A 24,257-nucleotide genomic window follows, 5' to 3' on the forward strand; every position below is an offset into this window, starting at 1 on the left:
GTTTGATAATATTATCTCAGCTCAAGGTTGGAGTTTGTAGTGTGAGATCTTTTGTTTGATAGACCAGTTAATGAATGGTTTCAGCTGAACACACAAAGCTCACATTTGCCCTGTACAGGACAGACTGTAAAGTACTATTGATTAGTGTAACAACAGTGGTGCTCAGAAAAAGGCTGAAAATGTTCTATTTTATTTGCAGATATCGAGTGTGCCAAAAGTTACGCCAAGATGGCAGAAACCGCCAAGACTCTTGCAAGTCAGCAGGTGAGAAAATGCTGCAGCTCATTTCCTCATCTGACACATGATAAGTGTTCACGTTCGGGCTTTTCCTCCCACGTTTAAGGAGTTCATGCCCTTCCGTGAGACATACATGACTGCTTTCAAAAATGACATCGAATACAGTCAGCTGGTACTTCAAACTGCAGCAGTACTCCAAAGCAACAAGTTTGTGCAGGTAATCGATCCAACCGACTGCGTTATTTATTTAATTTAAATATGACTTTTGTCTGCTGTCGTACAATGGAAAAAGAGCTCTTAAAGATGGGGTGTGTTTGTTTCCAGCCTCTGCTGGCCAGAAAGAATGAGCTGGACAAACTACGGAAAGAGGTCAAAGAGCAGTGGCAGAGAGAGCAAAAGAAAATGGTGAGTTGCCAGTCAGCACTTTTACTTTTTGAATATCATCGCACTCGGATAGGGTGTGGAAGGATTTATGGAGCTGGGATCTCAGTCTGAGAAAGATTCTGAAAGGCTGTTGTTTATGTCAAGAAGTCATCTAATATGCCATTATGTTTCTCATACAGAATAACTAACAGTGGTGCAGATTATTAAATTCCTAACATATTTATACAGTCACTTTATACAACGTATTATTCCAAAAGGGGCAAAAAGGTCTCTAAACATTTCGTATTGATCAGGTGTACAATAAACGATAGTGTAATCCTTGGGTTGCATGTTTATAATAGGAATTACTGCAGATTCTGGTTTATATTTCAGCCTGTAAATTAACTTTTTATATTTTTTGTCTCCAGCAAGATGCAGACAGCGCTCTGAGGAAGGCCCGGCTGCTGCAGGCCCAGCGACAGGAAGAATACGAAAAGGCCAAGGTGAGCACCAGCCGCCTGGAGGAGGAGCAGACTGCGGGAGGAGGAAGTGCAGCCACAGCCAAACAGCTGGAAAAGCGGCGTAGGCTAGAGGAGGAGGCCCTGCAGAAGGTAGAGCACATCCTCTATTTAGATTTGTTTTCAAGTAGATCTCCTTCCTGCTAATTATCGCTTAAAACAAAAACAAATCCGTCATATTTTCTTCAATATGTGTCCTCATTTGACAGGCTGAGGAGGCTAGGGATCACTCCAAAGCTTGTCAGGTTGATGTGAGTGTGAAGAGAGTGGACCTGGCCAACACCAAGAGTGAGATCATCACTCAGATCAGAAAAATGGTCTCCCAGTGCGACCTCACCCTCAAGGCTGTAAGTTCGGATCGATAATGTGCCCCATGCTGACAGATGAGGAGTAAAAGAAATGTATGATTTATTAGGTTGGTTCTCGTTGTAGGTGACCGTCAACTGGTTCCAGCTCCAGCAGGCCCAGGTTGTGTCTTTACCCGTCAACCACCAGAGTTTATGTGAAAACGCCAAGCAGTATGAGCCCGGTCACCGTTACATCGAGTTCGTCAGGAGTTTGCCAACTGATGGGCCTCGCCTGGAGACACACTCATTAGATTCAAACACTTGGTGAGATGCCAAAATACCAGACTGAATATACTCTCCATGTACTCCCTCAGTGGGTACGAACAGCTACACTACAGTATGAAGACAGTACTGGATAGGAGTTGATGTCTCCCTCTGAGACACACACTACAGTTGAACCATTTTCCTAAAACCAAGTGTGTGTTCTATGCATTTTGGGATGTGATTGCCACACAATCAGACTTTTGTTGATGTGCCCCAATTTCTTCAACTTATTTGCCTTTAGATATAGATTGATGTTACCAGATCACTGCTGAATTAATGTTAAAACTAAGAAAAGCGGAGCTTCGCTTTAGGATTGAGAAGATTATCAAGAGTCACAACTTGAAACGACACTTTGTATAGTAAATTTACACTACTCGGAAAAAGTTAGGGATATTTGGCTTTCGGGTGAAATTTCAGGATGAAGCTAAAATGCACTATAACCTCTACACCTTTGATTGCACATATCCACCTGTTCAATGTTTCCAGACGTTTTGCACAACTTTGTTGTTCTCTAACAAGGAGCCTAATGGCAAAAATTCACAACCAGGGGTGTGATCCATAATTTGACAAATAAGGTTTCTGGTTCAATCAGAATTAGTATTTAAACTCCCTCCTCATCATGCTGTTCACATTCTGACGTCATAAGACCAAGACAACACCCAACACTGATCAACGGTACCTCGCCATTGCGAGGATTCAAACAGGATGTTCTCAGACGGAGGTGGCCACTGAGCTTAGAGAGTCACACACAGTCATCAGCAGGTTGCAGCAGACAGACTGGAAAAGTCACAGAAAGGCATAGAAGTGGACGTGCTTTGGCCACATCCCACAGTGATGACCACCTCGTTGTAAACAGTGCCCTGTGGAACTGTATGAGGAATGCCACTCAACTCCAGGGACATTTAAGGAACATCAGCGTGGTCTGCTTGCTAGACAACCAGCAAGGATACCCGACCACACCACCAGGTACAGTGTGGGCAGGTGTATCTAGTCCATACAGAACTGCCCTACACTTTGTGAATGGTATGGTGACAAGCCCATACTACCTGAATAACATCATTAATCCAGTCCTTGTGCCACTGCATTAACAACACAGGCATAATTTCATCTTCATGGACAATGATGCTCCAGCTCATCGAGGTCGCATCTTTAGGGAACCGCTGCTGGAGATTGGGGTACCTCGAATGGAGTGACCAGCTCTTTCTCCAGACCTGAATCCCATAGAAAACCTCTTGGATCAGCTGAGTAGCCGTTTAGAGGCTCATAGCTCTGTACCCCCAGAACCTCAATGACCTGAGGGCTGCCCTTTAAGAAGAGTGGGATGCCATGCCTCAGCAGACAATAAGTCCATCTGAGAACAGCATGAGACATTTTTTGTTGTGGTACACCCACCACTGTTGTTGGCTTTTGTTTCAATAAATTGTTGGAGATGAGGCGTTACCCTTGCATGCTTCTACTTAAATGCCCTACTTTCATGATATAATATCACTGTAGCGATTTACATTTTCCACAAATTTCACCTGAAAGCCAAACATCCCTAAATATTGTGGGTAGTGTATGTCGTGTTGTTAAAGCCAGTGGAGGTTTTTGGACTTTTGAAGACAGCAGTGTCGAAGCAGGAAATCCAAATACTTGACATTGATGTTGGCTGCTTCTCTAAAGTGTTTTGAGGGAAAATTTTCCAATTTTTATATTTTTTTTCAATAGAAAGGGTATTGTTGCCTCTGGTTTGTTATCACTCCCATTCACATTTACACTCACTCACTCGCGTACATACCAGGCAGATGTGAATAACAGAGTGCTTTGTTCTCACTTAGTTTTCTTCCGCCCCCCCCGCCCCATGATCCCTCTGATCAAAAGAGTTCAGCTTGGGAGAGAGGAAATGAAATTTGGGCACACACCCACACACACTCACGTTCACCCACAACACTGCTCCCCAAAAGCTTAAATATAGACCAGTGACCTACTTAATGGTGTATTGTTGGATACTTTGGTTAACAATGGAAAGCATCGTTTGTAGATGTGCAGGATTGGCCCTACTTCAGCGTCAGTTCGTCATCACCATCCAGTAATTGACTGCTGTGTTTGATGTCCTGATCTCATGATATTAGGATTAGTCAGGGATTCCTGTATTGCTGATAGAATTAGCAAACGTAATTAGCTGCTTGATGCTACATTTGATAAGGGTTTGTATCTTTTAAAGTCAGTAGAACTCGGCGAGGGAAAGTTTTATAGAAATGTTTCCATTATACATAGATTTAAATGTCATTTTTAAAGCATGTGAAACTGGGTTTTGGCTCATCTGCTCTGCTTTGATTTCAGTTTTAATGTTTTCTTTGCTCCCTTTTCTGGTTCAGGCTGCCTTCAAACAAGCGTTCACTGAGTGGCACCCACTCCTCCCACAGCAACCTGTCGCAGACATCCGTGACCTCTGACATCCTGGGTGGAGAAGACGTGGACGGTCACAGCAATACCCACCACACCAAGATTGCAGAGAGACGCTCCAATGGTGGCACTGATATCCAAGGTAGGTTCCTTTTAGAGTGTTACCCAGACATTACAATACTTGATGTGCACTTCTAACGTTTTTGATAAAAGTGGAGTCAAATTGTGCAATTCTGGCCAATTTTTTAGGCATTTTTATGTGTATAAAACCTGTCCTTCAGTTTATTTATGATTTTTCCAAGATTCATTGGCAAAATATTTGTATACATTTAAAATTTTTTGTAAAATAAGTGATTTAAGTATGAAGTTGACTACATTTCATCAATATTACATGGTCCATAACCTTACTGTGATTGTGTCCTGCACTGGCCCACCAGAGAGGGTGTTCTTAGAAACCTGCAGCACACCTAAACACGTGTAGGTTTATCATTTAGTTCCACAGGAACTAAATTTAGTTCCACAGTATAATTACTCGAACTGTGCATGTGCGAAGTGAACATTCAGTGCTTTCAGCACCACCCTTTGTCGGTCAGTAGGGATGAAATAGAACTACAGGACAAACTGTTCCATGTGCTTTACTAATATCAGTCTCAGTGATTAATGAACTCGCAATGTTTACTAAAAATACTGAGAATCCTTTCCACATCATCTGTTGTGAATATTAACACCAGAAGGTGTTTATCAAGGATCCCTGCAGACATCTGCTTAAGCCTTTTATGTGTGGATTCTCTTTTCAGTACTTCGAATTCAGGGTCCCTTTCGCCCCTGGGGTTCGGCCAATCAGGGTGGAGGGATGTGCAGCGACTCAGAAAGTGCTGGAGGGAGCAGCGAATCACGCTCCATGGACTCACCCACTGCAAGTCCAGGTAGTAGACCCTCCCTTACTGATTGGCATCACAGTTTTCCATCCCCACCCAGTGCTGTTTGAACCGTCAACATCCACGTTACACTTATCGCTTGCTGCCAAACTGAGCTATTCAGGTGATAAATCACTATTTAATATGGTAAACGGCGTTTCCAGAAAGCCAGCTTGCCAGAGCTGCCATGTTTAAATGACAGAAACAGAAAATGTAGGAGAGACACTGCCTGTTACGGGTTTTCTCAGTTGCCCTGGAACAGCGAACATGTTTGAGTGAACTTGATGTTCACCCAACATTGTTGTCATGTTATCTCACAATCAACCGGCTTAGCAACCACGTAATGTTATTTCTTTTTGTTTAATGTTGTGCAAGTAATGCCAACACAAAACAGTTTCCCTGTTGCTATGCCACCGTACTCAGGGTGTACTACAATTTCGTGTCACTTTATGTCACATTAACATCAAAAACTTCCATCTGTTTTATTAAGGTTTCTTTTCTTTTCTCAGTACATAACTGAGTTGTATTCATTTCTTCTGAAAGCCCTAAATGTGCAGCAGATTTTCTTTAAATGTAGCTCATTTCCTTAGTTTACCTGTTTGTAACTTAATGTAAGCATAAATATAGCTGTTCTCAGAGGTTTGTTGGAGAACATGAGTGAACATGTAAAGACCAAGGACCCTCCATACTGGTCAGAAAAAAGGTTGTGGAGAGGTTTACAGATCTGGACTTTATGGAAGAGTTTCAATAAGAAATCCAAGACTTGAGACCGATGCAGAGGTCCACCTTCCAGCAGAACGACCATAAACATACAGACAGAACTACAATGACATGTTTTAGATTAAAGCATATTCATATTTTAAATTGGTCCAGTTTAAGTCCAGACATAAATCCAGTCGAAAGTCTGTGGAAACACTTTAAAGCTGATGTTCACAGATACTCCTCCAGTCCAGCAGGCCGGCAGCTACCTCTAGATGTGTAAACCTGGTAGATACATACATGAGAAATATTGAAAACTGATATCTTTAATTTTTTTTATTAAATCCCGGTTTGTCATTTAAAATCCCAATTTGGCTGTCTTTTTGATTGCACACTTTAGTTTTTCGATCATGTCCCCTTTTGTGTTTCCTGAAATTATTTCTGATTCTTTTAATGTCTGAGCGAGGTCAGATTTCTGTGGGTTGATCAGTGCCACTATTCTGTTGTCCTCCTAAAATCACAAATGTGCTAAAAGAAAAATGTTCATGGTGTCCCTTTATGAGATTCTTTCCTCACCTTTTATTTTAATTAAAAATCAGATGTAAATAATCCTGCATAATGATTTTATTTCCAAAACAACTTTTCCTCTACTTTTTCCTGCTCAGTGCAATAATTTGTTATTCTAATGAAACCATTTGGGTAGAATAACCTTTGCTGATTGGTGGGGGTGTGGATGTTGGTGCACAATTTGCATAATCACTAGTTACGAACAGGAAAGTGTGAACTATGTGCGAATGTCTCCCTGATTAGCCTCCTCACCAGGTTCTTCAGAAACAGAGCTGCATCCCTAAAATGATCCTGCAAGCAACCATTAATCAGCCGGTGTGGATGCCCATCACTAACAATCAGCTACAATGTTTGGGCATCGACAGGAACCTGACACGTTTCACATGCTGCATTAAATCATCAGATTTTCTCATTATTTTCACTCTAAGCAGCCGGAGAGGATATGATATGACTGAAGATGTGGTCTTACATGTGTGTTCTGCCTTATTGTTCAGGGGACTTCAAGAGAAGGTTGCCAAGAACTCCCTCTACGGGAACCATGTCGTCTGCTGATGACCTGGACGACAGAGAGCCACCCTCGCCGCTGGATAATGGTGAGTCAAACCAGATCTTTGTTCATATTTTCTGGTCTTTGGGAATTATTTGACCCTTTTTGTGGTTTTTTTTGTGTGTAGTTTTCATTAATCCTTTTCTCCATAGGGTTGTATTTAAAGCTTATTTTTTCCCTCTTTACGCCTAGGTTTAAGTGAGATGATAATCGAGACAGCCAGCTCCCCAGGACCATTCAGAAACACCCAGATGTCCAAAGCAGCCCAGACCCACAAACTGAGGAAGCTTCGCGCGCCCTCCAAATGCAGAGAATGCGACAGTCTGGTGGTGTTTCATGGAGCCGAATGTGAGGAGGTAAGCTCTCATTCCTCACTTTATTTGATTCTTCTTTTTTAAATTAACAGAATGAAATCTGATCCAGGCCAAACCTTTTGGTGTTCAGACCTTTTTAGTATTTCCAGCTCGCTGCATTCAGACTTCATGAAACAAACTGCCAAAGTTGCACAACAGCTTCTTTATCACCCACAGCAGCAAACATTTAAACAGTAGGAGAAAAAAAGCCTTTTTCCCTAATCGAAATGCTTGAATGAGAAAGAATTAAAAAGAAAAGTTGAAAATGGTCACATCTCTCCTTGGAGACCGAACCCGCTGCTTGGTCTCAGTCGGGGGATCAGGCAGATGAAACTGAAGAGGCTTTGTTTGTCTTGTGAAGAGTCCTCTCTGTCAGCCTCCCTGTTTTGTTGACTTTAGATCAAGTTTCTGTCCACATTTATTAGATACACTGAGCAAAACAAATAAAGGAGTTACTGGAAAAGCTAAAATATGTAATACTGGTTGACATATTGACAGGAAGGTGACATAAGCATTCATGTTGCTGCAGAGTGTTGGAGTCCCTCAGCAGTGCTGGTTACAGGGAAGTCTTGGCTTAATCTGAGGTTCCCATGAAGTATTTATCACACTTCTATTTGTGTCTGCAGATTTACGCATTTCCTATTTTTTCTCTTTTTACTGAAGGAATGTTTTTCCAGCACTTTGATTTGTCTATGTATTGAAATGTCTTTTGTGAATAAAAAATGAAAAGGCTTCCCGATTCTGTGGTCTGTTTTTGCTTTATTCTAATCTATTTAGTTTAACTTGCTTGTTTGCAGTGTTCGTTGGCCTGTCACAAGAAGTGTCTGGAAACCCTGGCCATCCAGTGTGGCCACAAGAAGCTCCAGGGCAGGCTTCACCTGTTCGGCATCGACTTCACGCAGGCGGCCAGAAACACTCCTGATGGCGTCCCCTTCATCATCCGGAAATGCACATCTGAAATAGAGAACAGGGCGCTCAACATCAAGGTATTTCTTTTTATTCCATTTTCTGGCTTTTGGTTCTGTATACACAATAAATCTCACTGCAGAAATATCTGTGGTTAAATTCACAGGAATGTGTTTTCTGCTTTAAAATGAACTGAGAACTCTGGGAAGTTTTGTCTGGATGTAATGAATCATCTCTCTGGGCATCAAGGCCTAATAGAAATGTTTAGTAAATTGTTCGTTACGCTTCTGAAAGCGGAACCAGAATTTAAAACAGGTTCTCAGAAATTTGCAATAAAATTCTGATTAGTGCATCACTAATTGCTAGATTAAATTAATCAGATAGAATCCAATCTTTACCTTTTTTAAAGGGAAACAACAAACAAAAAATAATGGGGTTAAAAAAAACACTAGCTGTTGTACGCCTCGATTTAAAAGTTAACTAAACAGTTTTCAGGTTGCACGGCCTTTCTTTGTGGTGCCCGTTAATATTCCAGAGCCGTCGGCCCCGGTTTCTACTTTGGGAGTCAGAAAAGGCCATCTGAGTTTCCTGCACTGAAAGCGTTTTGTTTATGTGCTCTGAAGGGGATCTACCGCGTGAACGGTGCCAAGTCTCGGGTGGAGAAGCTTTGCCAGGCGTTTGAGAACGGCAAAGACCTGGTAGAGCTGTCCGAACTGTATCCCCACGACATCAGCAACGTGCTCAAACTTTACCTGAGACAGGTAGGCTGCTTTCTCCAAATGTTTGAGCCCAAGTTAAAAACCAAAAAACATGACTCATGGTTGAACGTCTGCTTCGTGCTCTCCAGCTTCCAGAGCCGCTCATTCTGTTCCGTTATTACAACGACTTCATCGGTTTGGCGAAGGAAAGCCAGAGCATCATCGTGGAAGAACTTGAAGCCCAGCGGCTCAGTCCCAGCACCATTACAGCAGCCCAATTCAGCGTGGAGCTCAACAGGGTGCTGTTCAAAATCAAGGATCTGGTGAGACAGCTGCCTCCAGGACATTACAAGACCCTGCAGTTCCTCATAGAGCATCTTCACAGGTACCGGAGGTTCTCCAAACAATGCATTTACATGAGCATCAATCTACTTTTTAGACTCAGAGTGGGGAAAAACTGCTTCTCTTTTCTTTCCTTTTAAGGGTGACCGAGTGTTCGGAGGAAAACAAGATGACGGCCAGCAATCTTGGGATCATCTTCGGCCCAACGCTGATCAAGCCGAGGCAGGCAGACGCCGAAGTTTCCCTTTCCTCTCTGGTGGATTACCCCTACCAGGCACTCATTGTGGAGCTTCTGATCCGACACTACCAGATGATTTTTGACACCCCTCTCAGCCCTCTGCGGAGCATCTCACCCACAGAGGCAGATTCTCACCCTTGCCTCACCCAGCAGGAGAAGGAGCAGCTGAGCAGGCACTCCAAGTCGCTGGGAGACATCAAGGAGGTGAGAACTTAACTGACAAATAGACGCTGACGTTAACGGGTCAGAAGGGTGAAAACGGCTAACATTTGTTTTCTGATATTACAGCAGAGCTCAAAGGTGTTTAAGAGGCATTCCTCCATAATACCTTCTTCACACTTATTAGCTGAGGTTCAGGAGACCATGCCGACGCTCGATGGAAGTGACTTCAAACCTGGTCAGTGTTTGTGTTATCTTCATAAAGATCGTTCCTTTAAGGACCATGAAAGATCTGCATATATATCTTGATATGTTTATTCTTTTTGATCTGTGTTTAAAGGTGGTGAGGTGAACTCAGAGACCCTAAATGGTCTGATGTCATCAAGTATCCCTGAGATTCCAAAACCTGGAGAGAAGGGTCTCTGCCGCTCCCAGCAGGTCACGATCAGCAGGGTTCAGCTCCGACACCCCCGCAACAAACTCTCCTCCCGACCGTTGAGCATGCCGGCCGAGCAGGTTCTCGGCCGCGGGACGGTGGACGAGAACAACACCCGGAACAGTGCCAACTGGGAGAACAAGAAGGGAGGCAACTGCAACCAGTCCATCGAAGAGGTGGACGAGACGGAGAATAGCAAACTGCGAGCCGGCGCTCATTACCGGAGCACATTCATCGACACGCAGACGCTACGGCGAACATGGGACAAACAGTACAAGTACGACGTGGCCTCCAGAGCCGCCAGACTGCCGGCCAGCTCTCATTCAGAGAGCTCCTCGCTGGACGCCAGCGTCTTATCAACTTCTGTGCCGTCTGTCTTGAACCTTGGAACTGCAGGCAGCACCATCAGCACTATCTACCCCAACAGACCTTACACAGTGGCAGTGCGACCCAGTAGGACTCTAAAGAGGGAGGACAATGTGTCGAAGAACAGCACGATACCAACAGTTTTCAGAGCTCCAAGGACCCTCCAGCCTCCCCCAGGAACTTTCTACAAGCCTCCCTCAGGGAGCAAAGCCAAAGGGCTGCAGAACTGTAAGCTAGCTAACAGCGCTGAGGAGGAAGATGATGATGAGGAGGAGGATGATGAGGAGGAGGATGATGATGACGATGAGGAGGAGGAGGAGGAACTGGGGATTGAGATAGAGGTTTCAGTAGACGAGCCTCTTGAGGAGGTTGACCAGGCAGCCATGTCTCATTCTCCCAGTTCCAGCCCTGAAGAAATAGGTCAAAACCAGGCGAAACCAGTATACCAGAGACTGCGCCCCAGGCACCTTCAAGAGGTAGAACACAGAGAGGCCCATTTCGTCTGATCAGCTAGGAGAGCTGATTAAAAACTGTGGCTTAATGTGAACGAGTTCCATATCATTCCAAAAAACAACAAAACGATGCGTGAACAGAAATATTCTACCTGTTGTTGATTTAATCCTCGAAAGACAAACAGGACGCACTTAAACCACTGCAGATCCTTCAACTCATTCACAATTCTGTTCCAATTACTCAGCACCGTATTTATAATTTCTATTAAACTGTGCAATTATGTTTTTGTTTTTCTTTATATATTTTGTACAAAGTTTCTACAGACTCATTATGGATGTTTGTTTTAATGCCAAAAAGTTGGGTGGGAATAATCAGATTAGTGTTTATAATTCGTACCACAACACTGAAAACAATCCAGTGCACTTACCCTGACACGAATACTCTTCTTCGGACCTGACGGAGCTGCCTGTGAGAACGACTGTTTTAATCTGTTACATTTAGGTTACTTTCTAATAAAGTTGTGTATAAAGCTGGATGAACACATTTACATACATGCCCCATGGGATAGTTTGCTGGCAGGAAAACAAAATAGCTGTTATATTTTTAAACTTGGATGATGTCAACTTGTCTGACAGGTTTTTACAAATGCCACTAGGGCTTTTTCACTATATGTTTTAATATCACCTTTAAATTTTAATAGCCAAAGCTGGTTCTGTTTATTTTTTTGTTTTTGTACAACCTTAGTAGTCCTATCAGTAACACAAACTTGTCCATTGTAAGTAATAGGAAGTACATCCTTTATTTAAACTGTATCTGTTTTTTTTTTTCATTGTAATGTACATGGTTGACAAACTGTTAAGAGGTTCATTGTAAGGAAAAAAAGAGGAAAAAAAAAACAGGTACATTTAAACAAACACCCTTCTGTAACTTATTAAAATATATATGAAAACAAACATGCTTTCATGTTTTTTTACAATAACTCTTCATACATATATTTTAATAACCCTATCCTATCATTTGCTATTTAGTGGTCAACTAGGGTAGGTCTTGTTTAATAAAAAAAACTTTCTTATATTGTGAATTTGTGTGGCAGCTTTCACTAATATTAGCTTAAACATTTTTTTTTTGTATTATTGCAACATGCTCCAAAAAAGATCCAACACAACAGGAAATGAGTAGAAACATAATAGTAACACTTCCAGGTAATATGTTTTATAGTGAGTGAGTAAATTCAAACATTACATAAGAACAATTATTAAAGAATATTCTTTTACATATACAGAAATGTTATGGCCTACACATGAGGAAGACGAGGAGGGCAAGCCACAAAACATTGCTGAAGAAACTGGCTTTTTCCAGGGGGAAAGTTGAGTGGAAGGTAAACATTTGGTAGAAAAAGATGGGTCAGCTGCCTTGGGAGGATTGTGAAGCAAAGCTCGTTCAGGATTTTGGGGAGATGTACAAGGTGTGGACAGCAGCTGGAGTCAGTGCTTCTAGAGCCACCACACAGTTTTAACAGTGTCATACCCAGGCTAAAATGAAAAGAGGGCTAAACTGTTGCTCACTGGTTGGAAGAAAGTCAATTTTGCATTTCGTTTGAAACCCAAGGTTCCAGAGTTTGGAAGAAGAGTGGAGATGCACAGAATTGATGTCTCTAGACCGGTTTGAAGTTTCCACAGTCAGTGATGATTTGGGCAGCAATGTCATCTGCTGGTGTTGTTCCATCTAGCAGGAAATTGTAGAGCACTTCATGCTTCCTTTTGCCAACAACCTTTATGGAGACGCTGATTTCATTTTCCAAAAGAACTTGGTACCTGTCCAGACTGCCAAAGGTACCAAAAGCTGGAATCATTGGTGCTGTTAGACACCAAAAAGGCCTGATTTAAACCTAGTAGGGAATCTATGGAGTTTTGCTAGAGGAAGATAAGAGGCACCAGACCTCAGCAGAACCACAGGCTTTCAGATTTTCATTAGCTGTTTGGCTAAATATGTCATACTGCTAGAAATAAATATTTACAATATTTTAGTTTCACTTTCTGAATAGAACTACTAAATACATGTACTTTTCAGTGATATTCTAATTTACAGAGATGCACATGTTGAGTTTTAAATAACTACGCTGTCCTGGATTGTGCTGCTTTATTATAATGTTTTATTACACATGCTCCCCAATAAATCTAGCAACATAACAGTAATTAGGGTATCTAATGAAGGCTTGGTTGGTTTAAGACATAAAGTCCTCTGCCAGTAGAAGAGGGGCGTCAGCCATCTCTCCCAGCGCTCAGAAAGTAGATTAAATCAATCCTCTTAACTATTCACGAGGTCTGGAAAAGGAGCTGCGTTTGCAACCACAGGGAACACTCGAAATAATATGTTCACTAATGTTTTAGTTTTTATTTCCTGGGCATCAATCTACAGCTAAAAGTGTTCTTCTGAGGTAAGTGACACACCAGTTTAAAGTATTTACAGGAAACAGCAAAAACACATTGCTTTCTAGTACAGGTACCCATTGCAGTATATTTATAGCACGGAGACCTCTGTAGCTTTTATTCTGACCATAAAATGTCTTGAGCTCATTAACCTCTTTATGAGCTATTGGTAGCTTTCACATGGAGCTTTCTGCAGCTGAATGGGCAGATCTGTGAAGAACGCGGCTCTGCCCCAGTTACGTGTCAGCAAAACAAAAGACAGCTCTTCCCAGGACAGCAGATCATTCTGGACTGGTTGAATACAGGTCTGCGGGGCCAGAGCCGTCCCCCGCGGGGGTGAACAGGAGGCACCATGGGGTCAGGAGGACAGGTCAGGCTCCTGCTGTGGAAGAACTGGACCATCCGCAGGCGGCAGAGGGTAACTCCTTCTCATTTGTGGTTTTATCCGCCAAGGTTAGACCAGCAGTGTTGGGCAATTATTAAACCTGGTGAAGGTCCCAAGACAGATTCCATTAAGCTCTTACGGTAACTGCTGCTATAACTGGTTGCCCAATTGTAATTTTCAACAACTCAAATAACACTCTGTCAGATCCACCTAAGTGTTGCATGTTTCAAGGACTGCCACACCCAGCTGGGTCTGAACAGGCTTGAAGGATTACTGGCTTATTGTGCCAGACTATGTTGCAGTCTTTTCTTTAATAAAAGAGTTTATATGAAAGGCGACAGAAATGCCCTGAAAACCGTCATTAAAATAAACTGTACACTTAGATGTTTTTTTTTTTTTTCTGAATCAGGTACGGTTCTTCATGGAGATCATGTGGCCTGTGATGCTGTTTATGGGACTGGTGTGGCTAAGGAGAGTGAACCCACTCTACCGTCAACATGAATGTGAGCCAAGAGCAAAAATAACAAATTATTACTTCTGCCATGGAGGCATATCTTGTTTTCATAGATGTTCTGTTTAGAGATATTATGTTTTGTGCTTCAGGTCACTTTCCTAACAAGGCCATGCCCTCAGCTGGTATCCTGCCGTGGATACAGGGAATCTTCTGCAACGCCAACAACCCTTGCTTTCAGTATCCCACCCGTGGAGAATCCCCGGGTCTGGTGTCCAACTACAACAACTCCATGTAAGCGTCACCTAGCAGTGATGAAAAATAACAAATACAAATCTGCAAGACAGCTCTAGCTGTAATATTTGATGAGGAGCTTCCATGAACATTTCAAGTTATGCCACTGATTCTCAAATTATTTTGGTTTGGACTTTGACTAGGCCATTCCAACACTTACATTTGCTTTGAGGTGAACCATTCTGTTGTAACTCTGTTTGATTAGGGTTATTGTTCTGCTAGGTAGCTCCTTAGCTCCTTCGATCTTCCCATAAACTCTGAATTGCTTTCCCCTTTCCCTGAAAACAAATCCTCCCAGCTTGATGCTGCCTCCACCATATTTCATGATGGAAATGATGAGTTCATTGATGTGATGTGTTAGTTTTCTACCACACATAGTTTTGCATAAAGGCCAAGCATCTTAGAGGGCTTTCTTCCACACATTTATTTTATTACCTACGTGGCTTGTGGCAAACTGCAAATGGAAATTGTGGTTTTCTTTCTAGAATGGCTTGCTGGGTGCTGGGTGGCTCAGTTGGTAGAGTAGGTGTCCCTGCATGCAGACGCTATAGTCCCTCACATGCATGTCCTGGTTTCATATCCTTATCTCTGCCCGTTGGCTGCTTGATTTCCCCTTGTCTCCCCACCCTCTTCCCTATCAAGTTACCGTTGAATAAAGGCCATTGGTGCAAAACATAAAATGGAGAAAAAATATGCCTTGCTTCTAGCCACTCTTCCATAAAAACCAGATTTATGGAGTAAATCTAATAGCCACTTTGTTGACAGATTCTCCCACCTAGGCTTTAGACCTCTGCAGCTCCTCCAGACTTAATGTGGCCCTATTGGCTGCCTCTCTGATGAATGGTGTGCTTGTCTGGGCTGTCGGTTTAGGTGGACAGCCATTTTGTGGTAGGTTCACAGCTGGGCCATACTCTTTCAATTTTGAAATGCTGGGTTGAACAGAACTCTGTGAGATGTTCACAGCTGAGAATATGGTTTTACAACCTAACCCTGCTTCAGACTTCTCTACAACATTACCCCCGACCTGCTTGCTGTGTGTTCACCAAGAAAAACCTGAAAATATTGTAACATCAAATCAGGTTTGTAATCACATCTAACCTGTAGTTGAATATGTCAAAACCTTGCTCTGGACCTTGTAATTACCTGTACTAACAACATTGACAGGCATAATACACTCTATATGTGCACAATGGTGTTCTACAGACATGTAAGAGTTATGTTGGGTTATGTGAATAACATCAACCTGCTAAGAAACAGTAGATGGAATTTAACCAAAAGCTACAGTCTGGCTCATTTACATATTAATGTCATTAATGCAAAACCTTCTATGTAATACTAAATAATATGTTCTTTAACAAACCTCTGAGACCTTCACAGAACACCTGTGTTTATACTGTGGTTACAGCACATCTGATGACAATCTGCCACACTGGATTTTATTTAGGGGTATCAGAATAAAGGGGTCTGAATTCAATATTAAATCTCAGTTTCTGAGTTTTATTCACAAAAAAAATGTGAAAACCATTTGTAATTTTTCATTCTACTTCATAATGATGTGGTACTCTGTGTCATTCCAACATCTAAAATCCTAGTATATGGTTGTAACGTTAAAAACTGTGACAAAGTTCCAGAGGTAGAATATTTTTGCAAGGCGTTGTAAATAAGATAAGTGGATGGGTGAACTATATTTATATTTGATTCTAATCAAGACAGGGTGTGTTTGAACTGTTCCTGACCTTTCTCCTCAGACTGGCCCGGTTCTACTCAGATGCAGACGAGCTTCTTTTCAGTGACCCAGAGTTTCTGCAGGTCGGTCGCCTCTGGAGGGAACTGAATGCCATGAGCAACTTTATGGACACGCTGCGCACTCATCCTGAAAAGGTCTCAGGTCAGTGCTCCAGGCATTCATAACCTTCCTGCAAAACCATCAAAAAAGGATGTACGCACAAAGTCCTTTAATCTGGGGGTTGTTTTATTGGAGCTGGTGTTAATGCTGCAGCAAAACTGCTTCACTTGTGTTTTAAGCAACAGTTTACACAAGTGTTGACAGAGTTTATACTGTGGTTACATTTAACTTCTGGCAGAACACATGTCTGTTAAGAGGCATTCATTAAGACATATGATTGAGTAAATCTAATGGCATTTAGACAATCCTGTTTTAAAACTGTCATCTAATTTCAAAGTACGTCTGAGGTTTGTTACATCTCACATACTTTCCCATCAGTGTGTCTGGACAGTTTAACACCATTATATCACACAGGCTTAAGACGGGTCTGAACCATAAGCTGCTTATTTTGCCACGAACATGTTGTTTATTTGTTAGAGGGGTGTCTGTTCACTGTCACCCGTCCGCCTTCCTGTTTCTGCGAGAGAACATTGTTGACTGTTCTCTCTCAGATAAAGTTTCTGCATGCAGTGCCTTGCAAAGTATTCGTACTCCTTGAACCTTTTCACATTTATGGACTAAGATAATCTACGTACAGCAAATTTTAAGCCTTGCCACAGATTCTCAATTGGATGCAGGTCTGGACTTTGACTGGACCATTCTAACAAATGAATATGCCTTGATCTGAACCTTTCCATTGTAGCTCTGATAGTATATAGTGTTGTTGTCCTGCTGGAAGGTAAACTTCCACCCAGGTTTCAAGTCTGGAGCAGGTCCTACCGTGTTTTCTTCCAGAACTGCCCTGGGTTTAGTTGCATTCATCTTCACACTAACTTTGACAACGTTCCTTCTCTCTGCTGAAGGAAAGCATCCACTCACCATTATGCTGCTACCACAAAACATGCCTTTCTTTTCCCCCTCTTCCATTAAGACTGTTTTTATAGAGTGCACAACCAATGGTTGTCTATGCAACAGCTGTTCTCTTTAATAAATATGTGATGTCTAAAGGCAACCGGTTCCGTTGTGTTTTTTAGGGGTATGAGGGGTATGCATTCATGCCACCCTTTTACAGATTTTCTTTTGTAAAATCTAATGAAAACCATGCATCATTTTCCTTCCACTTCATAATTATGTGGTATGTTGTGTTGGTTTTTCATCCAAAATCCCTTTAAAATACTTTGAGGGTTCTGGGTGTAACATGACTAAATGTAGAAACAATCCAAGGGGTGTGCTTATTTTTGCCAAGCACTGTATAGAATCTCTGCTGTGGCAGCATCATGCTTTAGGAGTTATGATTCATTATTAGTTGAACCTGATATTTTTAGTATAATTCACTCAACAAAGCAACATTTTGAATGGTTCTGACTATGCTGTTGTTTAACTAGTCAGACCCAAAGATTTACCTCCAGCTACCTGACCTGTAATCCTGGCAAAAACCTTCCCACAGCATGAAGCTGCCACCTCCAAAAAATGCTTTCTTTTTGCCACTATTCCAGTTTCTTTCCATTTTACAATTAAGCAACACTTTATGTTGGTCTTTAATAAGATAAATTAACGTTTGTAATTTTAAGAGGACAAAAATACAGAAGAGCTCAAGGGGAGCACTGCATACATCCCCTCACCACACTAGTATAAGTTCACCCTCTGCAGTGGGAGTGTAGTGACTGAGTACAGTCTGGGATCACTTATGGCTGCGCTCTGTTCAGCTGCTCTCATAGAGGAACATGGGCAACGAGCAACAGATTTACATTCCTGTGAAGTTCCCATGAGCTCAGAAAAAGAGAACAGAGTCCTTATGAGAATAAATATCTATAATGAATGAGTTTAACTCATGACTGCTAATTTTAAACATTTCTTTGAGGTGATGCTCACATAGAGTCTTCAGCATTGTTTTATTGGAGGCAGAAATTTGACTTAGAAAGCCTGCTGTGTGGTGCACTGCTGTACTTGTTTTATGGAATCAATAAGTTTCCTGTTTTCCTGTCCCCACTTGCTTTTACATTGTAGTTTCCAATGGATGGACGACCATCAAAACTAGATAGAGACTGAAGGTGCCCTCTGCCTTTTTAAAGTTACATTTGTTCAAGCACAGGCAGGCTGATGGAAATACTGTCATAGTGTGGAGGTGGAACAAGAAGGAAGCATTCATCCTGTTCCAATTGCTCCACTGAAACTCACTTGTTACAACTGGTCTGTGGTATGTGCTAATAGGAATCAGGATCTACCTACCTGGACCAGTTTTTCCAGTGTGCAGCGCCGTTATCCGTTAAAACCAACAGCGCGTGGACATACACAAACTGCTTTTGATATTTCGTACAGGTCGAGGAGTGAAGGTGGAGATGATCCTGAAGGACGATGAAACCCTGACGTCATTCCTGCTGAGAGACATTCCTCTGACGGAGTCTGTGGTGTATCATCTAGTTGTGGCCCAGATCAGGCCTGAACAGGTACACAGACACTGGGACATAACAAGTAGCAGTCTGTATGACATAAATAATGTCCAAGCAGCTAAAGGAACATATTCATCCCAGAAAACTGTAGGGAACATGTAGTCATATTACTTTCACATTTTGGAAAATGTAGATGTAATGCCAACAATAACTGTACAGCTAACAGACTCCAGACAGTAAATGTGTCAACTATTTGAACCAGCAAATCGAGGTACAGCCACTGCTCTGTTCACAAAAGCACCTTTGGCTTATATGTACTAAACCAGCCAAATGAACCTGTGGTCACAAATCAGACACGTCACAGCTAGAAACGGGTCATGGATGAGGTCTTGAATGTGTTTTGATCGGTAAACAGAGGCGAAACCAACATAAATGGACATAATTGCTGATAATCCTCAGTCTTTGGGCTTTAGTTTATTTAAAATACGTAAGACAGACTTTTTAGGTTGTGTTGATAAATATTGTTAAGAAAGTTTGGGCTGGTTATGGGTTTCAAGGTATATGAAAGTTTTAAAAAGGTACTTGTACAAGACCGCAATAATAGCTCAACATATCATTTTAAAGGGTTAAAGTCCTTTTAAGGAGATGCCGCAGAAAGTGCCAGCTGAGTTGACCATAGAGTAAGGCAATGCTGGCCATTCTCCACCTGTTGCAAAACACTGCCAGTCAGCTGGCTGAAAGAAGGCCCCTACACTTTGACCCCAAGTACAAGAAATACACAGTCGGCTGCTAAGAAATATTTCCAGTCAAAAATGCGAAGAGCTGTGGAAACTAAAGAACTGCTACCCATCATTCCTAGTGGCTGCAGGCAAGCTACCTGAGCTGATAGCCTGACTAATAACATAGCAAATATCAGTTTGTTAAACGTTTCTTACTGTCAGGAACATGTATAATGTTTTTTCGAATTAACGTTTACTTAAGAACTAATCATAAATTTAGCGAGTATCTATATGTTTCCTTAAGTCTATGTATAAAAATGAAAAACTAGAAACAAATCGTATAGATAACATTATGACAACTGTAATACTTCACATCTTACATTATTTTTGCAGTATTAGGAGAAGTTGTTGCTTTTCTGCTTGGAAAAAAACAATGTGGATGATGACATCCAAGCCACAAAGTGAGATTCATTTATTTTTTTTAAACTAAGGAAACATACATTAACTGAGAGGTGCTTTAGGTTTTGTTTTCTAGTCAGAGATTTAGAGCAATGGATTTCCTCCAAGTGATTTAAAAATAAAATGGCTCAGTAAATATGCTATGTGTTTTTACTGAAATTCCAAATAAATTTATAAGATGGAAAAATCTTTCCTATGTTCCTTCCTCTGTATTTCCTGGTGTTGCAACACCAGGGCCTCTTCCTGGCAGCAGCTATCAAAGCCATGCCAACCTTGAATGTTGGCACTTATGTTCAGTGTTTAGCAATAATGCAACAGGAGTTGTGGAAATAACAACGAATCAAACGGTGTGAATACTCTACTATGTCCACATTTCTCCAAGGCCAAACATAAAACCTTTTAATGCCTGAATTTAGAACTGTGCCTCATTAGTGAATCCCTACAGTATGTTTGATGCATAAACAATGTTTGTACTAAAAAATTGTAAATCTGACCCTAAAATCTCATGGTAAATGATGCAATCGCCTGTCTACTGTGTTTCAGTTTGCCTTTGGGGTCCCAGACTTGCATTTAAAAGACATCGCCTGCAGCCTCAACCTCCTGGAGCGATTCCTGATTTTCCAAAGCCGCAGAGGACTCTATTCTGTTCGCAATGCCATGTGCATCCTGACCCCACAAAGGCTGCAGATCATTGAGGACAAGTTCTATGCCAACGTGGATTTTTTCAAACTCTTCCGGCTGGTCAGTGTTATTTTTATTCTTGGATTTAGGGACTTGCAATGGATGGCATGTCCTTTCAGTTACGTGTTAAAAAGATATAGCTGACGGTTTTGGTCAGTGGTTTGCATTTCTCACTAAGGTCAGCTATTGCCATATTAGTTTTGGGCTTTTAATGATTTATTTGAACAGTTTTTTTCCATAGTGGAAAGATAATACAGCATATGACTATAATTATTTTCTTAAAATGAGAACATTGGCTGGAAGTTTGAATTTATTGTGCATTTTCTCTAAGGTGCACAGGACCAAAACTCTACTCACAGCCTTAGATATATTCAGACATACCAAAAAGTTGGACCTTCACCACATGCAAATACCTTTTGGAGCAGGGACATCATTGTAGGCAGTGACACTGGTTTATGGCAGGCCATTATTTTCTTATTCGAAGCTTGAGTCCGCTCTGATTTAACAGAGAAAATATTCAATCTGGACTCTACACAACCTTGTTCCCGCATCTTATTTATGGATTTTACACCTGCTTTTAAACCTCTCACATAAACACTTTGTTGCACCGTTTTTTAGACCTTCAGGTTAATCCCAAACTGGTTTTATGGATTTAAAGTTATTTTACAGGAAAGGCCAGAGCAGGTCCTTTTTAATGCTTTTAATCCAATAAGATGGTATTAAAACACTGGTCTCCCAAAGGGCTGTTTGTCATCACCCAGTCTCTTCACTTTGTGTATCCCAGCAAATATTCAGACGACATAAAAACTGGCGGCTCCTTTCCATCCACCTTTGCATCCACCAGATAGAAGCAGGTTGTTAACAACCCAGTCCAGATGACCCATTGGTTCTAAATATTTCCAAAACAAAAGAGCTGTGCTGTAAAACATCAGAGGATCTTCTGAAACTGTTGGTTATCCAAGACCAGGTAGTGGAGCAGGTTGTGTCCTTTAAATATTTGGTTCATCTGACTGTGCAATTAGAGAATGACCAGCATGCAGAGTATGTGAATTCTGAAGGGAGAGGGAAAAGATCAGAAATTTTTATATTTTTTACAAATGAAAACCTGTAAAGTCTGCAGTGCATTTATATTCAGCCCCCTTTACTCTGATTCCCTGAATAAAATCCACTGCAACAGACTGACTTCAGAAGTCAGCTAATTTGTAAATAGAGTCTGCTTGTGTTATAATAACAGCTGTTATATGAAAGCCTAATAGGCTTGAACATCTCCTGGAACACTGTTTATGCATGATCTGAAAATGGGAAAATGCACATTACCCTGAACACATCATTCCCATGGTGAAACTCAGGGTGATAGCATCAGCAGGGAAAGGAAAGCTGATCAGAGTTGGGAAGATGGATGGAGATAAATACAAGGCTATCGAGGAAGAAAACCTGTTAGAGTCTTCAAAAGACTTCACACTGGGATGGAGATTTACTTTCCAGCAGAACAGCAACCCTTAACATTCAACCATAGCTACAGTGAAATGGTTTGGATCAACGAATATTCATGTGTTATAATGGCCCATTTAAAGTCTAGACCTAAATCCAACTGAAAATCTTTGGCAAGATTTGAACATTCCTGTTCAGAGACTGTCTTCATCCAGTCTAACTAAGCTGGGGCTGTTATGCAAAAGGGAATGTTCAAACAGTCCAGCCTCTAGATGTGCAAAGGTGGTGGAGGCAAACCCCCAACGGACTTACAGCTGTGATTGCAGCAAAAGCTGGTTCTACAAAGTACTGAGTTAGGCTGAATACAAATTAACACAACATTTTCAGAAAACGGTCAAGGGGTGTGAATACTTTTGCAAGGCACCGCCCACTTAAGAGAAATAAGGAATTTCATAAAAAGTTTGAGGTATTGGTTGTAAAAGTTCCAGAAATAACCATGATTTTTACAAAACATTTACACATATCTTACTGTCTGCAGATAACTTCATAAAGATTCCCTTTAACACAAACAAATCAGGAGTAGCCAAAATATTCTCAGTACTTCCTTTTTCTTATTTTTATTTATTTTGTTTTTACATTTGGTTACTTTTCCCACCGGGAGTCTGGGCTCATTATCACATCCGAGTGAAACGTTCCTGAGGACAGAAAGTACTCTCAGGTGACACACGTGTAAAGTCAGTTGACAAAATGGATAAACATCTGTTTGTTTTTTTTTTTTTTTACAAGGAGCATGACTCACAGGGTGGAGCAGATTTATTATTCAGGGAAATGCAGTGCAAGTAAACACAGCATTGTTCAGCTGTCATGTTGAAGAAAAACATGACAAGGGAAGCACAACTGGAGAAAATCCAATATGTGTGTCGTTTTACAGGTATTTATTCAATACACATCATTGTTCTGGTTTCTAATGAGCGGGCTCACTTTTTCCAATGGATTAGAATATTTGTTTATCCTTAAAATAAACAACAAAATAAATTAATCATGTGCAAAAGGCTAAGATGGGAAAGTACTCTAGCTAAAATAACCAAAGATAATACCAACAATTGGTGTTACTAGCAGAGCAGACAGACTGTCCTATTATTAACTTATTATATAGACAGTGTTTATTAAAGAGTGTGTGCTAAGATGTAAAAAAGACTGACAAGGACGCTGCTTCCTCAGAGCCTCATTTCCCAGAGATGAGAGAAACATGCCATTTAAGTAAGGCATATGTGTGTTTGTCTTCATTAGTCTGGGAATGACTACTGGAAAAGAACTACTGCTCTAAACTATCAAAAGGTTTTAAAAAACTGGGAACTGTAACAAACAAAGCCTGAGGAGGACTTAAGTTTGTTTTGCCACTACACACACGATGAGGTAAAAAAATGCCCAAACCTCTCTGTTAGAACAACAGCAAAGAGCGCTGTCTCTATAACAACCTTTAAATGTTATTAACACGCCAACCAATTTTTTGGGGAGGTAGGCCAGAAATAAGCCTTTTCTGTTCTACCTTCACAAATGTCAACATGTGGAATTTGCAGATCTTTACAAGGATTTTAACTGGAATTGTGTGATTTGGTCAAACAAGACTAGGTTTAAACATAAATATGAAAGGAATACACACTTTTAGGTACGATGGGGGATCTGTGGTGCTCTGGGCCTGGTTTTCCTCCCTTTAAAGGCCCTACAAACGTTAGAGTCAAAGGGATCAGAAACTCCTTAAATAACAGGAAAAGTTTAATAAAAATCTGATTGCCTGTTCAAGTAGACTGACAAAGGCTGTCATTGTGTTGTTCGACAGGATAATAATCTAAAATATATAACCAAGGCCAGACAGAAGTGGTACACCAGGCCCATTGCCATCTCCATCCCCAAGACCTAAATCCTATAGAAAAGCTGTGGGGTGAACTAAAGAAAAGATGCCAAGAGAGGTCGTGCACCGACAAATAGGCAAGGTCATTTTCTCCATCTGTTTTAAAGTTAGTGTAAAGAATGTTTTTAGTGAGGAGTAAACAAGACTGACAATGAGACAGACAACAACCAATTCTGCTGTCTGCCTCATCCTTACCCAGGCATGGTCCACTGGAAGTGGAATTAAACAGGATTACGTGCCTGTCTTTGACTGTGCAATTGCAAGAAAATGCTCTAAACCTTCTCAGCAACAATTTTTCAGTTCAGTCCCATATGGCTGCAGCTACTGACAAGTGTGGTCTAAAACCGAAGTCTCCCACCCACCCATTCACAGAGACAGAAAAGAGGAAGGATGTTTCTGTTTGCAACTCTGTGTCTTGGCTTCATT

The 24,257-nt window shown here is 41.3% G+C and overlaps 2 protein-coding genes across 7 annotated transcripts in view; both read left to right on the plus strand.

The window, feature by feature from the left end:
- arhgap29a (Rho GTPase activating protein 29a) overlaps positions 1 to 11,748 on the plus strand; it is a 39,519-nt gene extending 27,771 nt beyond the window's left edge. For all 3 annotated transcript variants that reach the window (XM_047349818.1, XM_047349819.1, XM_047349820.1), the window contains 16 exons: positions 200 to 264; positions 344 to 454; positions 562 to 642; positions 1,029 to 1,211; positions 1,328 to 1,465; positions 1,551 to 1,729; positions 4,087 to 4,256; positions 4,912 to 5,040; positions 6,792 to 6,890; positions 7,037 to 7,200; positions 7,995 to 8,183; positions 8,727 to 8,864; positions 8,951 to 9,186; positions 9,285 to 9,585; positions 9,670 to 9,778; positions 9,881 to 11,748. In XM_047349818.1, coding sequence (XP_047205774.1) covers positions 200 to 264; positions 344 to 454; positions 562 to 642; positions 1,029 to 1,211; positions 1,328 to 1,465; positions 1,551 to 1,729; positions 4,087 to 4,256; positions 4,912 to 5,040; positions 6,792 to 6,890; positions 7,037 to 7,200; positions 7,995 to 8,183; positions 8,727 to 8,864; positions 8,951 to 9,186; positions 9,285 to 9,585; positions 9,670 to 9,778; positions 9,881 to 10,848 — 3,260 coding nt within the window. In that variant the 3' untranslated portion in view covers positions 10,849 to 11,748. The remainder of the gene's footprint in view (positions 1 to 199; positions 265 to 343; positions 455 to 561; positions 643 to 1,028; positions 1,212 to 1,327; positions 1,466 to 1,550; positions 1,730 to 4,086; positions 4,257 to 4,911; positions 5,041 to 6,791; positions 6,891 to 7,036; positions 7,201 to 7,994; positions 8,184 to 8,726; positions 8,865 to 8,950; positions 9,187 to 9,284; positions 9,586 to 9,669; positions 9,779 to 9,880) is intronic.
- Positions 11,749 to 12,811: 1,063 nt separating this feature from the next.
- abca4a (ATP-binding cassette, sub-family A (ABC1), member 4a) overlaps positions 12,812 to 24,257 on the plus strand; it is a 48,913-nt gene continuing 37,467 nt past the window's right edge. The window contains exons 1-7 of one of the 4 annotated variants that reach the window (XM_047349526.1): positions 12,812 to 13,232; positions 13,530 to 13,642; positions 14,019 to 14,112; positions 14,213 to 14,354; positions 16,103 to 16,242; positions 18,559 to 18,686; positions 20,351 to 20,548. In XM_047349526.1, coding sequence (XP_047205482.1) covers positions 13,577 to 13,642; positions 14,019 to 14,112; positions 14,213 to 14,354; positions 16,103 to 16,242; positions 18,559 to 18,686; positions 20,351 to 20,548 — 768 coding nt within the window. In that variant the 5' untranslated portion in view covers positions 12,812 to 13,232; positions 13,530 to 13,576. The remainder of the gene's footprint in view (positions 13,233 to 13,529; positions 13,643 to 14,018; positions 14,113 to 14,212; positions 14,355 to 16,102; positions 16,243 to 18,558; positions 18,687 to 20,350; positions 20,549 to 24,257) is intronic. The other 3 variants (XR_007035718.1, XM_047349524.1, XM_047349525.1) reach the window with 3 other exon arrangements.

The sequence above is a fragment of the Girardinichthys multiradiatus genome, chromosome 21, assembly GCF_021462225.1.
Source record: "Girardinichthys multiradiatus isolate DD_20200921_A chromosome 21, DD_fGirMul_XY1, whole genome shotgun sequence".
NCBI classification, from domain to species: Eukaryota; Metazoa; Chordata; class Actinopteri; order Cyprinodontiformes; family Goodeidae; genus Girardinichthys; species Girardinichthys multiradiatus.